Source organism: Globicephala melas, chromosome 11 (genome assembly GCF_963455315.2).
Source record: "Globicephala melas chromosome 11, mGloMel1.2, whole genome shotgun sequence".
Taxonomy (NCBI): Eukaryota; Metazoa; Chordata; class Mammalia; order Artiodactyla; family Delphinidae; genus Globicephala; species Globicephala melas.
Window position 1 is genome coordinate 79,393,860 of NC_083324.2, and position 17,932 is coordinate 79,411,791.

Genomic DNA, 17,932 nt, shown 5'->3' on the forward strand with positions numbered 1-17,932 from the left:
TGGGTTTGATCCCTGGTCGGGAAACTAGATCCCACATGCATGCCGCAACTAAGAGTCCTCATGCTGCAACTAAAGATCCCGCATGCTGCAATGAAGACCCAGCGCGGCCAAAATAAACAAACAAACAAACAAAAAAGAGGTCTTCCCTGGTGGCGCAGTGGTCAAGAATCTGCCTGCCAGTGCAGGGGACATAGGTTCGAGCCCTGGTCAGGGATGATCCCACATGCCTTGGAGCAACTAAGCCCGTGTGCCACAACTATTGAGCCTGTGCTCTAGAGCCTGTGAGCCACAACTACTGAAGCCCATGCACCTAGATCCCGTGCTACACAACAAGAGAAGCCACCGCAACGAGAAGCCCAAGCACCACAACGAGAGTAGCCCCCGCTCACCGCAACTAGAGAAAGCCCGCACGCAGCAACGAAGACCCAATGCAGCCAAAAATAAAGAAAAAGACAAATACCATATGATATCACTTATAGGACACAAATGAATTTATCTGTGAAACCTACTGACAGACATAGAGAACAGACTTGTGGTTGGGGGTGGGGTGGGGTGGGGTGGGGTGGTGGGAGAGGGATGGATTGGGAGTTTGGGATTAGCAGATGCAAACTATTATATATAGGATGGATAAACAACAAGGTCCTACTGTGTAGCACAGGGAACTACATTCAATATCCTGTGATAAACCATAATGGAAAAGAATATGAAAAAGAATGTATCACTTTGCTTAAAGCAGAAATTAACACAACATTGTAAATCAACTATATTTGAATAAAATAAAATTTAAAAATAAATTCAGATCTAAACAGAAAGAAAAAGTAATGGTTACTCTTGGTGGGGTGGTAGCAACTGGTAGTGATCTGGAGAGGGTCTTCTAGATACAGTAATGATGTAATGATGTTATCAGATTCCTGATCTGGGTGATGACTACATGGACATATTCAGTTGGTGCATTTTTCTCTATATGTGTTTACTGCAATGAAAAGCTAAAGAGTTTATATATTATGTAGGTGTAAGGTACTAAAAAAAATAAAACAAACCTCTATATCTATCGAGAAACAGAATATTACCCTTTCAGCCAAAGATCCTCTATGCTGTGTAACAGTATTATAAATTTCCTCTTTATCTTTCACATACTTGATCATTAAATTTTAAGTGTTTTTGAATTTTGCACTATGGTGTCATGTTGTATGTAATCTTCTGTGGCTTTCTTTTCTCCACTGAACATTATGGTTTTGAAAATTGTTCACGCTTAAGTGCAATAATTCATCCTTTTTTTTTTTTTTGCGGTACGCGGGCCTCTCACTGTTGTGGCCTCTCCCGTTGCGGAGCACAGGCTCCGGACGCGCAGGCTCAGCGGCCATGGCTCACGGGTCCAGCCGCTCCGCGGCATGTGGGATCTTCCCGGACCGGGGCACGAACCCGTGTCCCCTGCATCAGCAGGCGGACTCTCAACCACTGCGCCACCAGGGAAGCCCCATTTTTTTTTTTTTTTTTTTTAAACCAGTATTTCACACATCTTAACAATACTGAGTCTTCCTATCCATGACCATGGCGTAGCTCTCCATTTACTCAAGCCTTTGTTTACCTCTTTCAGTAATTTTTGTAATTTCCTTCGTAAAATCTTGCATTTCTTTCATTAGACGTGTTCCTAGATACCTTTTTTGTTGCTCTTGTCAAACGCTCCTTAACCCCTCTTTCACACTGTCGCTCGAGAGTCTGCCAATATTAAGGGGTAGAAAGAAGTGACTTAACTATGATAATATTCTAACTCTCCGCGATCCAAACGCCTCCAACTAATTTCTGACTATTGCAGTTCCCGTAGCTCCAACTACAAGAATCCATGCTGAAAGGGCGCTGAAAATATCTCAACTCCGCGCAAGGCGGAGCCGGTACGTGCTGACGTCAAGGGCACGCAACACCTTAGGGTCCGGGGGAGGGCGGGGCCAGCAGGGGGACCTGCTGCTGAAAGAGCAGCGCCCCGGGCCGGGGCCATGGCGAAGCTGCTGAGCTGCGTCCTAGGACCCCGGCTCTACAAGATCTACCGGGAAAGGGACTCTGAAAGGGCCCCGTCCAGCGTCCCTGGGACTCCAACTTCAGTCACTAACCCCCCTTCCAGCTCCTGGGTGAGTCGAGCTCTCCCCTGGTTAAAAACATAGTATGGCCCAAACCCCTTTGCGGCCTTTGCTCTCCAGAAGCGCCCATTATTGGAAATCGGGGGAGCCTGCTTGTCAAGCTAGTTGTCCGCAAAGTCTGCTCTCTTTGTGCTTCCTCGGTTAAAGTCACGCCTGTGGACTGGTCGCCTGCTGTATCGCTGTTATCCAGTGCTTTCTCATTCCGACTGCCACTCCTTGCTTTTTTCCTCTCGCGACCCCTCAACCCTGCCCGTCTTGCTTCATGCCGGTCCCAATTGACTCTTAAGTCCTGGAAGAGACCCTGCGCGGATTCAGGAGCTGGATGATTTTGCCATCAAACTCTCGATTTCCTCTTACTCAGTGCCTCACCCGGTTCCGTTTATCTTCCCTGGCCTTGAATTTCAAAATGACTTCTTCAACATATCATACGTCCGCTCTCCCCCACCCCACCCGCAGCCTACCTTGGAGACCCCAGGATCACTGCGTTTATGAAAACCTGGGTGGTGGTAGGCTGTGTCCCTAAATGTTCTCTTTTTATCGGTGGTCTCAGATTATGTTCATTGCCCTCTACAAACTGCCCACCGCCAGCCACATTCTCTTCCTTAATCAGACGACTCTCATTTCCAATGCTCTTCTTTCCCTCTTAAAGTTGTCATGATGTCTTTCCTTCTCTACCTCTGTCCCCATAGGCACACAACCCATTTGAAACTGGGTTGTGAAAAAGAGCAAAAGTCGTCCAATGCTGCTTTCACTTTGCTTCCAAGTCCAGTGCCCTGTGTTTGTTCTCAGGGTCTGGAGTCGGAAATCAGCTTCTGAGTCAGGGTGGGGAAAAGGGGCTTCCTACAGAGCCAGAGATGTCCTAGGAGAGATGACTCGGGGGGCTAGAGCCAGAGGACACACATCAAGGCCTCTAAAAGGGAAGGTGGGGGACTTGTCAATGAGCAGCATCCTTAATTCGGCCATCTGTTTTGGCAGGATACGTACTATCAGCCCCGTGCCCTCGAGAAACATGCCGACAGCATCCTGGCACTGGTATGTCTGCCCTGGCATCTGGGACTGTTGCATCTTTTCAGACCCAGCTGCCCTCCTGAACTTTCTTCTCCCCAGACTAGGACAGGGCAGTGCCCCTGGGGGTGGGGGATGCTCTGGGCTCTGCAGCAGACATCTCCAACACACACACACGCACACGCACACGCACACACACACAGATAGCTCTCAAGCGCACATACTTGGTACTCTCCTTTGGCATGTGCACTGCTGTCTCTGGGGCAGCCTGAGCCATGAGGAAGCTGCGTTTACGCTTGGGACCATCTGCAGGTGCGGAGTCCTGCAGTCCCCAGTGACCTGTCCTCCCTGGCATCTAGCCTCTTTGGCTGCAGAGACAGCTGTTCTCTCTGGCAAGGTTCCGATGGTGACATTTGTGCATCTCTTGGGGACCAGGCCAGGGGCTGTCCTGAGCAGGGCTGATTGAAAAGGCTTGATTAACTTGAGTAGAAAGAGAGACTGGCCTTTAAATGTGATGAAATTATGTCCGGAGATGATTAGGGGCAGAAACTAGAAGCTGTACCTAGTTTTCCAAGCCTCTGTTATGCTCTGACACACTGCCTTCAACAAATAATTGAGCACCTACTGTGTGCATGGTGTCATGCACAGAATAGGTACTTGATATGATATCCCTCACGTTATCCACTTTGCTCAGAGCCAAGGCCTGGAAATGGCAGACCGGTGTGTGTGTGTGTGTGTGTGTGTGTGTGTGTGTGTGTGTGTGTGTGTGTGTGTGTGTGTGTGTGTGTGTGTGTGTGTGTGTGTGTGTGTGTGTGTGTGTGTGTGTGTGTGTGTGTGTGTGTGTGTGTGTGTGTGTGTGTGTGTGTGTGTGTGTATTGATTGCTTGTCCCTGTCTTTCTGCTACAGGCTTCAGTCTTCTGGTCCATCTCTTACTACTCCTCTCCCTTCGCCTTCTTCTACTTATACAGGAAAGGTCAGTGTGGTTTCAAAGGTGGTGGGACAGGAAACGGGCAGGTCATTCGCAGCTGAGCCAATCCCCTAATGAGGAAAGGGGACCTGTGATGAGGATGGCTTGGCTTCCCTCTTCCATCAGGTGTCTTCTTCCTCTGAGGGTGTGGCTGTCCCCAAAAGAGGGTGTGGGGGGGAGGCTGGGGCTGAACTGCGAAGAGGAGCTGAGGGCCAGTGGGGAAAGCTTCTCATAGAATCCCTCTCCCCCACCAGGTTACTTGAGTTTGTCCAAAGTGGTGCCACTTTCTCACTATGCTGGGACACTGCTTCTCCTGCTGGCAGGAGTGGCCTGCCTCCGAGGTAGGTGGAGACGGAGACCGGCTTGGATCTATACATCACTGAGTAAATATTCATTAAGTACCTTTGCAAATATAGTTCGGTGCTGGGCCCTGAAGGGAAGTAATTAATGGCCGAGACATGATCTTTTCCTTAAAGGGGTTGAGTTGTAAATATGAACAGATAATTAGCAGAAAGGTTTGCTATTATCTAGAAAAGATGCATATACCCTACAACAGTTCCACATATATCCATGTGTATGTTTGTGTTAATCCTTAAGTGGACTCCATGGCCCCTAATAGCAGGATGGATAAATACATTAGAGGTTATAGTCCTACAAGAGAACACCAGAGAGCAAGGCAGATGAACAAGCCAGAGTTACACCCAGCTACACAGATGAATCTCACAGATATAATGTTTTTGGGTTTTCTTTGGCTGCATTGGGTCTTCGTTGCTGCACGCGGGCTTTCTCTAGTTGCAGAGAGCCGGGGCTACTCTTCGTTGCGGTGCGCAGGCTTCTCATTGCGCTGGCTTCTCTTGTTGCGGAGCATGGGCTCTAGGCGTGCGGGCTTCAGTAGTTGCAGCGGCATGCAGGCTCAGTAGTTGTGGCGCATGGGCTTAGTTGCTCCGCGGCATGTGGGATCTTCCCGGACCAGGGCTTGAACCTGTGTCCCCTGCATTGGCAGGTGGATTCTTAACTACTGCGCCACCAGGGAAGTCCCCCACAGATATAATGTTGAATGAAAGAAGCTGAACACCAAATAATTTATGCAGTATGTTTCCATTTACATAAAGTTCAAAAGGGATGCATATATAAGTGGCAAAACACTAAAGAAAAACACAGTCTTGGTTATCTTGAAAGTCAGGAGAGTGATAACCTGGGAGGGGGCGGGAACAGGCTGGGGAGGACTCCTGGTGGGAGGTGGCTTTGTGCTCTTTCTTGACCTGGGTGATCGGCACATGAATGTTTGTATTCTTTAAACTGAATGTATGTTTTATGGACATATGTTATTATCTCACAATTTAAAAACTGAAGAGACAAACCAAATCAGTGCCCTCTGGTGGGTGTACTTGATGAAAACCAGGTGAGGGGGATGCCTAAGAAGGGAGTGGTGGGGTCAGGAGCTGGACGGCTGCCGTTGGGTCCAGTCCGGGGTGAGGACCTTCTGCCCATGGCGCTGGGCTCCCTGCTCCGAGAGGCCCTCCCTGACCACCCTATCTGAAAGTCACTCCCACTCCTCAGTTTTTTCTTAATTTTACATTTTATTTATTTTTAATTTGGGGGAGAAATTAAGTACAGATAAGTCCATAAAACAAAATATCAGAAAGAACTAAAATGCTTATGTTTTGTGCTACTGCTTCAAATACCTTTTGTCAATAAAATACTAAAGCATTACAGGGTTGGCGTTTCCACTGGAATCTTCCTCAGCCCCATGTTTCTCTTTCCCCAGAAATAACCATTGTCATCTGGTGTGTTTATTTTTCCCTAGTCCATATTTTTATACTTTTACAAAATAGAGACCTCATTCCATCACATCAAAGCTGCTATGAGTTGTAAATGCATACCGATTTCAGTTTTCAAATGTGAAAAAAAAATATGAACCTTAGAATCTGTGCAATATGATAAGTATAGACAAAATAGAGCATTTTGGGGGACGCATTTTACATTTTTAGCACAAATGACATCACTCTATCCAAATCACTGTGCAGCTTGTTTCATTCTCAGTATTGTTTGGGGGCTCTACCCTTGATGATACATAGCGTTCAAGTTCATTCTGGTTTTATTTTCTTTATAGCCCTTATCCCTCTGAAATTTTCTTGTTTACTCATTTATTGTCTTTCTCCAGCCCCACCCCATCCCCAACCAAAATGCCAGCTCTTTGAGGGCTGGGACCTGTGTGTCTCGTTTCCTGCTGTCACTCCCATGTCGGAACAGTGCCTGGCGCATGACACCTGTCGGGTCAGTGGGAGCAGAGAAGTCAGGGCTTGAGATTCCTCAGCAGTGAAGGGAGAGCAGATGCGATCGCTGAGGGGCCAAGCAAAGAGAGAAAAGAGCTCAGTGTTGAGAATGACTTTCAATTCAGAGAGAGAAGAAGGGAGGCAGGGGAGGAGCAGCCCAGGAATTGGAAGGAGGCAAAGATGGACCCAGGAAACAGGAGAAAGGAATCTTGACGTACGGGAAGAGTGCTGAGTGGCACAGTTAAAAGAGAATGGGGGGACTTCCCTGGTGGCGCAGTGGTTAAGAATCCGCCTGCCAAGGCAGGGGACACGGGTTTGAGCCCTGGTCTGGGAAGATCCCACATGCCGCAGAGCAACTAAGCCCGTGCACCACAGCTACTGAGCCCGCGTGCCACAACTGCTGAAGCCTGCCCGCCTAGAGCCCGTGCTCCGCAGCAAGAGAAGCCACCACAATGAGAAGCCCGCGCACCACAACAAAGAGTAGCCCCCGCTCGCCGCAGCTAGAGAAAGCCTGCGCGCAGCAAGGAAGACCCAACTCAGCAAAAAATAAACAAATAAATTTACTAAAAAAAAAAGAGAGAGAGAGAGAGGAAGAATGAGGACAGGAAGGGGACTCGGATGCAGTGAGTGAGGAAGTAATATGGGGCAAGAGCAAGAGCCGTGAAGCCAGATGCAGGGAGTTAGAATATGCAGAAAAGAGTTGGAAAGGTAGCATTGGAGAAGGGAGGAGGGAAAAGGAGAGAAACCCAGTGTTAGCAAGAGTGAAGCCTGAGGGCACGTGACAGTGTTTTAAGACTGGGAAGAATGAACATTCTGGAGGGTGGAAGGTCTATAGTCTAGGAAGAAACAAACTGGAGAAGTTAGGGAGGGGAAGAATGCCCTTGCCGGCCACTGGATATGGAGGAGGGGCGTCGGCCCAGGTCTCCTATTTCCCCAGATCCGGGGCCCTCTGTTCCTTTTCCTCTCACTTCTTGCCCATCTCGGATTCTCTTCCTGAAACTTACTTGTCTTGCTTCCCAGTTTTCCTAACACAGTTTCCTATCCTCTCTCCACCAGGCATCGGCCGCTGGACCAACCCCCAGTACCGGCAGTTCATCACCATCTTGGAGGCAACACACAGGAACCGGTCTGCAGAAAACAAGGTGAGACCCTCAACTGCCTCCGCAGAGCACCGGCCCAGCTTCTGCCTGAGCAGGGAGATGTGTTTTGCCACCCGCCACGCTGGGCGTTTGCTTGCACATGGCTGGATCCCTTCTCCCCTCCACAAGGGAACTGTCCCCCTGAGGAATTTTTCCCCCCTACCACTTCTGGTGGAATATCCCACTAGAATAATCCTCCACCCTCCATCTGCAAGAATTGCCTAGATGTGGAAACATTCACAGTGTTTCTTAGAAGGAGGTCTCCTCTCTATCACAACAGCTCATTCTGTAAATGTTTGTTTATTTTTGCCGTGTGCGTTGAACAGTGTGCTAGTTTTGTTCAGGGATGGGACAAGACAGGCAGGTATGTCCACCCTTGTGCCCAAGAGCACAGTGTGGTGCCAGGAGGGAGAAAAGCTAGGGCAGAGTGTCCTTGGAGTCGTGCCAGCCCAGCCAGTGCTGGAGTGTGATTATCTCTGAGAAGGGGCTTTGGGGCCCTATAAAGCTCTCTCCTGTTACACAGGGGTTTCTGGGATCAAACAGCTCTGACCACCATCATCGTATTGCTGTTTGCTCCACACCTCCACTTACGGAGCTGCGTAAAGATGTTCCACCATGCCGCTGTCTGACGCATTTTGCGTACACCCTTTCTAATCCTCACAGCAATGGCGTGAGGTGGCATTATTACCCTTATTTTTATTTTTTTTTTGCGTACATGGGCCTCTCCCGTTGTGGAGCACAGGCTCAGCAGCCATGGCTCACGGGCCCAGCCGCTCCGCGGCATGTGGGATCTTCCTGGACCAAGGCCTGAACCCGTGTCCCCTGCATCGACAGGCAGACTCTCAACCGCTGCGCCACCAGGGAAGCCCTATTACCCTTATTTTTATGTCTGAGGAAACAGAGGCAAAAAGAGGTTACAAGACCCAAGCAGAGTCATAGAGCAAGGAAGTGACTAAGCCTGTGTTTGGGTCCAGGTCCAAACAGAGCTTGCCTAAAATTTGCTTCCCTTCATTTTGTTTTGTTTTTCCATTTACATTTTTGTAGAATTTTTCTATTGCTCTTTCTTAGTCCAGTTATTTTTGTAAATGTCAAAAAAAAAATGTCTGTGACAGAAAATAAACTATTCTCAAAGTGCTGGGAGCTCTGGGGGCGGGGGAAGAAATACAGCAGAGTGGAAGACACAGCTCTCACTGCCCTCAAAAAGCATGTGGACTGGGCTTCCGTGGTGGCGCAGTGGTTGAGCGTCCGCCTGCCGATGCAGGGGATGCGGGTTCGGGCCCCGGTCCGGGAAGATCCCACATGCCGTGGAGCGGCTGGGCCCAGGAGCCATGGCCGCTGGGCCTGTGTGTCCGGAGCCTGTGCTCCGCAATGGGAGAGGCCACAACAGTGAGGGGCTCGTGTACAGCAAAAAAAAAAAAAAAAAAAAGCACGTGGACTGACTCAGTGGGGTAACCGAAGGCACAGATGGTCTGGGTGGCATCAGCAGCCCGTGGCTGCAGGAGTCGAGGGAAGGGAGGTGCCCGTGAGGATGGAACAGTCAGAGAGGCCTTGATTCAAGTGGTGTCCCAGGTGCAAAGGGGCTACCGTGGGTGTGACTTCTCTCCTTCCCTCTCACTAGACATTTTGATCCTTCAAGATAGAATCGTGTAAAGAACCTAGGTGGGGAAGGGAGCGTGACCAGCCAACAGGCTCCCCACCTCCTCCCTCAGAAGCTCCAGCACCTCCAGCGCCCCCTCCTGGGGGTGAGTCAGTCTTAGATTTTAGAAAAGCGAAGAGTGTTAGGTTCCTCTTCTGGATGCGGGCAAACAGGCCAGAGTTGATACCTGATAGGGCATCCTCTCTAGCCTGGCTTTTCTGGCCCCGGCAGAACTTTCCATCTGCGGACCGGAGGGTGTTGACCTCTGCTTGTCTCCCCATGATGGGTGGGGGCCGGTCCCCTGGATGGTGGGAGTGTTGAGGGTGGGTAGGCGGGCATCCCCACGACTCCCCTTTTCATCCCCTCCCCCATCTCTCTCCGCCCACCACAGAGGCAGCTCGCCAAGTACAACTTTGACTTCGGGAGCTGGCCAGTCGACTTCCACTGGGAAGAGCCCAGCAGCCGGTGAGGCCCCGGCTCTTTCGCTCCATGCCTGCTCTGTCCCCCACCTCTACCCCTTCTTGGGGTCTAGGGCCCGCCATCCAGCGCCATCTCCTCATTCCTGCACCCACCATCCTACAGACCTCAGACGCGCAGCTTGCTCTCCTGACCCCATCCTCCCCTGCATCTTTCCATTCCTCAGGAAGGAGTCCCGGGGGGGGCCTTCCCGCTGGGGTGTGGCCCTGCTCCGCCCGGAGCCCCTGCACCGGGGGACTGCAGACACCTTCCTCAACCGAGTCAAGAAGCTGCCTTGTCAGATCACCAGGTGCGAAGCAGCAGGGAAGAGAGGCCAGCTGGGGTAGAGGGAACATAGTGTGCAGAGGCCCCAGGACAGGGCGCTCCGCTGTTAGCTGACTGTCATTTATTGGGCTTAGTGCCATGTACATTGTATTATTTGTAGCAAAGTATTTAGTTTTTATCCACATCTGTGTGTGAAAAAAAGAGGTTCAGAGAGATCCATAGTCTCACAGGTGGTGCATGAAGAGCTGGGATATCAACACAGTTCTGTCTGACACAGCAGCTCTTTCAGTGAGGCTGAGAGGGAAGGGTGAGGTTATGGGTGGGGCGGGGACACACAGCCTTAGCTGCAGCACGGTCTGATGGCAGCTGCGGCCCTATCCTGGTCCCGCTGCTCCTTGGTTTTTCCACTTCGAGGCAGCTCCAACTTCTGCGTCCATGAACAACCTGCCTCATAGAGTTGGTGAGATTTAACATATTCTGAAGGGCTTCCACCTTGCCTGGGTGCCTGAGAGCATGAGGTGGAACCTAAGGAAATCGTGGTTGTGGGTGCTGGTGATGTCTGAAACGACAACAGTGACCACAGCGGCGCGGCCAGTGTGGGAGTTTTCTGTTGCTGGGGCCTAGGAGGCAGGTTGGAGGATACCAAGGAAGTGGATGGACTTAGTGGTCAGTTGTTGACTGTGTGCTGATTGATCAGAGGGGCGAGGCAAGTTTGAGGTTTTGAGGGGGGATGCTGGACGGGGTTGTACAATGTTGTTCTGGGGACAAATCCTACTTCGGGATTAACTGGAAGTGGTTAACCATCTTTTTCAGGAACAGCACCTATCACATCTCTTTTTTCGATTTATTTATTGATTTATTGATTTTTGGCTGCGTTGGGTCTTCGTTGCTGCGCGCGGGCTTTCTCTAGTTGCGGAGAACGGGGACTACTCTTCGTTGTGGTGCGCGGGCTGCTCATTGTGGTGGCTTCTCTTGTTGCAGAGCACGGGCTCTAGGCACATGGGCTTCAGTAGTTGTGGCACGCAGGCTCTAGAGCGCAGGCTCAGTAGTTATGGCGCATGGGCTTAGTTGCTCCACAGCATGTGGGATCTTCCTAGACCAGGGCTCGAACCCGTGTCCCCTGCATTGGCAGGTGGATTCTTGGCCACTGCGCCACCAGGGAAGCCGCCTACTGCATCTTTTGTGTCTAGATTAGTGTATTTGTGCAAGAAATATTTATTAAGCCCCGGAGTACTTTTTGCGAGGCTCTTGGCACCTACTACATGGCAGATACCGGGCATATCGCAATGAACAGTATTATTTATTTGGGGACCTAAATAAATACATTAACAGAATCATAATTGTTAATTAGTTTGCTTTTACTTATATCAGTATACAGAAAGTATTATCTCATAAAACTTTCAATGTTAGTATGTGCATATATGTGTACTAGGCCACAATATAAAGTATTTTAAAAAGGTTGCAGTAGGGCTTCCCTGGTGGCACAGTGGTTGAGAGTCTGCCTGCCAATGCAGGGGACACGGGTTCGTGCCCTGGTCCGGGAAGATCCCACATGCCACGGAGCGGCTGGGCCCATGAGCCGTGGCCACTGAGTCTGCGTGTCCGGAGCCTGTGCTCCGCAACGGGAGAGGCCACAACAGTGAGAGGCCCGCGTACAGCACAAAAAAAAAAAAAAAAAAAAAAAAGGTTGCAGTAAAAAAAGTTTGAAAAGGGAGGGACTTCCCTGGCGGTCCCGTGGTTAGGACTCCACACTTTCACTAACGAGGGCATGGGTTCAATCCCTGGTCGGGGAACTAAGATCCCGCAAGCCACGTGGCACAGCCAAAAATCAAACAAACAAAAGTTTGAAAAATTGGTGCATATATTGTTTCGTTAAGTCCTGAAAGAGGCAAACGAAGCTGTGAAGGTCAAAGGTGAAGCCGGCCCCAGAGTCTCTGAGTGCTTGGGTTGGGATGGTCCCTGGGCTCCACTGTGTTGGAGGTTCATTAACCCCGTGTTCCCCACAGCTATCTGGTGGCACACACCCTGGGGCGCCGGATGCTGTATCCGGGCTCTGTGTACCTGCTCCAGAAGGCCCTCATGCCTGTGCTGCTGCAAGGGCAGGCCCGGCTGGTGGAAGAGGTAAGGCTCCCTTGCCCCTGACCCCCCCCCCCGCACAGCCCTTCTTCCCCCACCCAGGAATGTGGCCTCCTGCCCCTCCAACTTGGCCATCGCATCTCCCCCACTCAGTGTAACGGGCGCCGGGCAAAGCTGCAGGCCTGCGACGGCAATGAGATTGACACCATGTTTGTGGACCGGCGAGGAAGAGCTGAGCCCCAGGGACAGAAGCTGGTGAGAGGGCACAGGGAGCCCAAAGGTAGAGTGTGGGGAGGGCAGTGGAGGTTCTAGAGATCTCAGTTCTACAGCAGCCCTAAGGAAGCACAGTGGGGATAATCCCATCTCCCAGCTCCGCCCTAAAGACCTCTTGATGTAGGAAATCCCTGTGATAGGGAAATAGATGGAGGAGTTGACACGCAAGGACCAAAACGTCATCATCGTAATAGTCACCACTTAGCACTTAACACATGCAGGGCATATGTTTGAGCCTCACAACAGCCCTGTAAGATAGGTACCATTTATATTAGCCCATTTTACAGATGATGAAACAGAGGCACAGAATAGCTTTTCCAGGTCACACAGTTAGTGAGTGGGAGAGCTGGGATTTGAGCCCAGGCAGCCTGGCTCTAAAATCTCCTGCGCCCATGAAGCAGCCCTGGAAGGAGCACTAAGCCAGCAGCGCTGGGTGCTGGGTTCTAGTCCCATCGCTGCCCAGATGCCCTGAGGGTCTACCCAGGCCCCACCATCCCTGAGCTTTGGCTTGGGGCACCAGTAGAGTTTATCTGACCATAATTCTGGAGCCCGAGAGGGAGAGGGAAAGCGATTGGCATACCACACGAAAGAAACAGTCACAGAAAAAAAGGACCCCAAAACTAGAAAGGAAAAAAAAATCCATAATCCCATTCCTGAGAGATGGCCACCTGGCAGTCTTCCAAGGAAGAGTGGACACTGTGCTGGGGGGTTGAGCATTTCAAGTTGGATCATTCCTCTTCCTCTAAGGGCCCAGTTTGCTAAGCATTTGCATCCACTTTGCCTCTCACTTTACGGACTTGTGAAATGAGAAGTTTCTGTTCTCCTTGGAGAGAACAGGAAACGTGCCCTTTCCTCTTTCCTACAAAGCTCCCACAGGCTGCCCTCCCTGCCGCTAGTGGGATTTTTGGTCCCAACTTGGCTCCTTCCTGCTTCCCCTATAGGTGATCTGCTGTGAGGGGAACGCGGGCTTCTATGAAGTGGGCTGTGTCTCCACACCTCTGGAAGGTAGGCCTATGGCTCAGCCCTCTTATCTCTGCCCCTTGGAATGGAATGTCCCCACCTTCCCACATGGATATGACCTCCCAGGGCCTAACCACTTTCTCTGGGTGAGGTTTGAGACCCCTGCCTTTGGGGAAAAGTCTGCTCCCCACTTGCTTTGCTAACCTTGCATCCTTCCCCTAGGGCTGTGTCCCTAACCTTATTATGCTCTTTGTTCTGTTCCCCGGACCCAACAATCACATCTCTCTCCCTTCTGCTGCCTCAGAACCTTTTTGTCATCTTCCCATTCTGGGAAGGCTTGGAGTTCTTTGCCTTTTGAGTTGGGTGTTTAGAACTCCAGTGTCCTTCTGCTCCTTCCCCCAGAGCTGGGGGCAGAGAGTTGGGGGGGGGGGGCGTGGACCATGAGGTCCCAGCCCTTCTTCCCCCTGTGTTACAGCTGGATATTCAGTCCTGGGCTGGAATCATCCCGGCTTTGCTGGAAGCACGGTGAGACCTTCTCTGAAATCCCTTCTTTTTCTGAGTTATGGTCTGTCTCCCTCTGGTCAGCCACTGGCGTTAGGGAAAGGGGTTATATGTTTCTGTAGGGCCTCCCACTCACCTGTGACCTGGGCGCCAAGGGCAGGGAGCTGCAAGCCTCCTCCTCTCACACTGGGGGCTTGGCAGGAGGGGAGGCAGTGGATCTTGCTGTAAACGACTGGTTTCTAGAGAGAACAGCCCCTCCCACTGCCCTATTCTTTTTTTTTTTTAGTGCCACTGACAGGCGTTTATTCTTCCATTAGAGAAGCGCTCTGAATTGTCTGTTCAGAGCTGCAGCTCCATCTTCGCTGTCTGTTGCAGCGTAGCTGCAGGAAGGGTCCCTGCTGGGAGGTTGGGGGGCGATGGGCAAGCGGCCTTTTGTGCTGACCCATTCCTGCCTTTCCCCTTCTTCCTGCAGGGGGTGCCGTTCCCACAGAACGAGGCCAACGCCATGGATGTGGTGGTCCAGTTTGCCATCCACCGCCTGGGCTTCCAGCCCCAGGACATCATCATCTATGCCTGGTCCATCGGCGGTTTCACTGGTACCAGCCTCCCTCCTACCCCCTCCTACTGTAGGCACATTCAAACCATCTCTGTGTCCCCCCAGGAGAGGTGGGGAAATGCACTGGTGGCCCAGGAGCGGGGTGGAGGCTTCAAGGAGGAGAGGTGGGACGGGGGTGGGATCTCTGAGTGCGTCTGGAAGAAGCTCTCCTTTTTCGCCTACACTTCACATTTCCTTCCACCCTTGTGCCCGATTATTAAAAGAAGTGGACTGGGGTCCTGGGGTGGTGACATCAGGGAGTAAATGTCTCCTCTGGTATTGTCTTCAGTGCATTTCATTGTTCTCTCTCCGTCGTCTCCGGCAGAGCCCTGGCTGAGTGAAGTGAGGGGTTAAGGAGAGACCTGGGGCTCACTTAGTAGGCAGGATGGGGTCAGCCTATAGGATCCGTGGGACAAGGGTAGGGGTGGTGGGCCTGCCCTTGGTCCTCACCCTTCTTCCCTGTCCTGGTACCAGCTACGTGGGCAGCCATGTCCTACCCAGACATTAGTGCCGTGATCCTGGATGCCTCCTTTGATGACCTGGTGCCCTTGGCCTTGAAGGTCATGCCAGACAGCTGGAGTGAGTGCAGCTCCCAGGCTTGCCCTTCAGGAAAGAGGTGGGCTGGAACTGGGAGATGTTCTAACTGGAGATGGTTCCCCTTTCTGTGGGTGGGGAGTAGGTCACCCCATTGTTGAGAAGCAGGAGGACTCCCCTGTCTGGGGACCTCAGTTTTCTATCTCCATGAACAGTGGGGACCTCGGTGTTGAGCAGGGGCTTTGTCTCTGCTGTCCTTTCACATTGCTCTCACTTTAGGGGGCCTGGTGACCAGGACTGTGAGGCAGCATCTCAATCTAAACAACGCAGAGCAGCTGTGCAGGTGAGGGCGGGCCAGTGTCCAGCGTATAACACCCTTCCCCCACCTCACCCCCTGTAGAGATGCTACTGGGTGTTCAAATGCTGAAATTAGTACCAAAGTACAAGTACAAGCCACTGCCCCACATTTCCTGAGTGGCCTCGCCACCACCACGGCAGGCCCGACCCCTCCCAGCTTCCCTGGGACCCTGGACCTTCTCACGATCTGGCAACTAGTCGGTTCATGCCTGGCCCAGCAGGGACCTCCCAGCAAGGCCTGACTTTGAGCCATGCCCATTCTTAAGTATTCTGACTCTCACCCCTGGGTGAAGGGCTAGCCCAGGGGGCCCTGCTGTAGCAGGGGTAAGAATGCAGCCAGTGCAGGGGTGGGGTGGCCAGTTGTCACCTGTCTCCCCCTCTGAGCTCTCCCTCTCCACTATGCTGTCCTCTGAAGGTACCAGGGCCCTGTGCTGCTGATCCGCAGAACCAAGGATGAGATCATCACTACCACGTGAGTGCCTGGGAACTTCTGCCCTCCTGGATCCCAGAGACAGCCAGGGAGTTGCCCCTCCTCCCTCTGCCCACCAGAAAACCAGGTATCCAGAACCTTCCTCCCCAACCTCCAGCCCCTCCAGTGTACATTCTTCTCACCCCCAGGGTTCCTGAGGACATCATGTCTAACCGAGGCAATGACCTCCTGCTGAAGCTCCTGCAGCATCGGTGAGAGCCAGGGTGTGTGTACGCACATACGCACATATGTGTGTGTACTGACACCAGCGCGGGGAGACAGGGGAGAAGGTTTGGGGATGACGAGTGAAGAGAACTGGGTCTTGACCTCTTGTCCCGGCACTGCCTCCATAGGTATCCCCGTGTGATGGCGGAGGAGGGTCTTCAAGCGGTGAGGCAGTGGCTGGAGGCCTCCTCACAGCTGGAGGAAGGTGAAAGGGGATCTGGTGAGGGCTTTGGTTGGGGGCCTGGCAAAACCAGGTTGCTGATGGGCACTCCTCTCTCTCCATGACCAGCCTCGATTTACAGCCGATGGGAGGTGGAGGAGGACTGGTGCCTGTCCGTCCTCCAGTCCTACCAGGCAGAACACGGGCCTGAATTCCCCTGGAGCGTGGGTAAGGAGTCCTGGGGCAGGAGGAGGGGTTGGGAAGAGCCCGGGAAGGGGGTGAATATCCAGATGCGTGGCCCGTGTTTGAGCACCTCCTCTCTGCAGGGGAGGACATGAGTCCAGAAGGAAGGCGGCAGCTGGCTTTGTTTCTGGTGAGCTAAGGGGTGGGAAGCAGGAAGAGGGTGCCTGAATGGCCAGGGGGCACGTGTGGGGCTTGGGGACAGGGGTACCCTGTAAGCATTGGAAGTAGCAGCTTTTGTAGAGTGGGTAGTGGGTTCGGAGGGTGTCTGTGTTCTGTACCCCACCTGTCCCGCCCTCTCCCCTCAGGCTCAGAAGCATCTGCACAACTTCGAAGCCACACACTGTACCCCACTCCCGGCCCAGAACTTCCAGATGCCCTGGCACCTCTAGGGACCACACTGGGACTCATTCTGGAAGAACGGATGGGAGGAGACACGAGGAAGGACCCTATTACCTGTTATCCTCTGTGTTTATTTTGCTGTTTATAGTTTGTGGCAAGCGGTGAGACCATCCCCCTTCTCACTGTTCCTCTTGCACGTTTCCCCTCATCCATCCGGCAGTACCTAACCTTCCCCAACACACTCCCTGCATTAAATGAATGGATTATTCCTAATAATTAATAAAAATATTTTTTCTACTGGCTGGCTAATTTTGTGACTTCCCAGGTGTCCAGGAAGCCAGGGTTGGGAGTGGGGAGAGTCGAAGCTCCAAAGGGCTGGGCTTTGAGAAACCCCAACTCCGGACAGCCAGTTTAACCCTCCCCATCTCTGCTGTCGCCTCAGGCAATAGCACGAGCTATCCTTGTGCAGTGGGTCCCCAGTCCTCACCCTTCCCTGGCATGCCTAGTACTATCACCACTGTGCAGCCTGCCTAGGCCTTCCTGCATACGACCAGCCCAGCAGACCAAGGTTGCCTCCTGTCGCTCACAACTCATGGCTTTGTTGTTTACAAAATACTTTCTAGCTCCTGATTTTCACCTACTCAGCGATTCTACAGATTTCCAGGTCCAGCCTGCATGGTCTCACCATCAGTCCTTCCAGTTTTCCTTGCTTAGCTCTTGCTCTTTCCGTGGGGAGTGAGGCAAACGGCCTGCTCCCCATGTCTTATGCAGCAAACCCTGCACACCCTCCTCACCATGTCAAGTCTCTCTCTTCACACCCTCTTTGCAATTCAACAAACACAGGGCCTGCCGGGGACCAAGGAGCAGGTGCCAAGGACTCGGGTCTTCCCAGAGCCATACTTTGCCTTTCTGGACAGCTGTTAGAATATTCTTAGTTTGAACTTGAGGAAATTGGTTCCCTATAACTTCCATTCTATTTCCAATCCTTGGACCTCACAGAACAGAATGAGTCCCTTTCCCACCCATCAGTTTGTACCCTGGCCACCTTCTTCCCTTGGAAACCTCTTTTCCAGATGAAATACCCCTAGGTTTACCACCCTGGGTCCACCATTTTGAACAAGATACTTAAGGTGGACCATATTCTGAGGTCCTGGATACAGCCTCTGGTTAATTTCAGTGTCTTCTCCAACCTCAAAGCACAGAGCTCCCCTGCAATGCCTGGGGCAGAGGCTGTCTGCCCTAACCAGCTCAGCAGCTCCTTAAAGGGAGATACACTGAGTCTCCGCTGAAAGGAGTGATCT

General features: G+C 51.9%; 1 protein-coding gene across 1 annotated transcript; it reads left to right on the top strand.

The window, feature by feature from the left end:
- The first annotated feature begins 1,934 nt into the window (after positions 1-1,934).
- ABHD16A (abhydrolase domain containing 16A, phospholipase) lies at positions 1,935-16,928 on the top strand. The gene is made up of 20 exons (XM_030850702.2): positions 1,935-2,126; positions 3,111-3,167; positions 4,047-4,113; positions 4,362-4,448; positions 7,440-7,525; positions 9,550-9,623; positions 9,802-9,924; positions 11,906-12,020; positions 12,129-12,230; positions 13,190-13,253; positions 13,684-13,733; positions 14,182-14,305; positions 14,779-14,883; positions 15,118-15,181; positions 15,611-15,667; positions 15,814-15,876; positions 16,018-16,094; positions 16,179-16,277; positions 16,376-16,422; positions 16,598-16,928. The coding sequence occupies exons 1-20, from the start codon at positions 1,995-1,997 to the stop codon at positions 16,679-16,681; spliced, it is 1,677 nt and encodes a 558-aa protein (XP_030706562.1). The 5' UTR covers positions 1,935-1,994; the 3' UTR covers positions 16,682-16,928.
- The last annotated feature ends 1,004 nt before the right edge of the window (positions 16,929-17,932 follow it).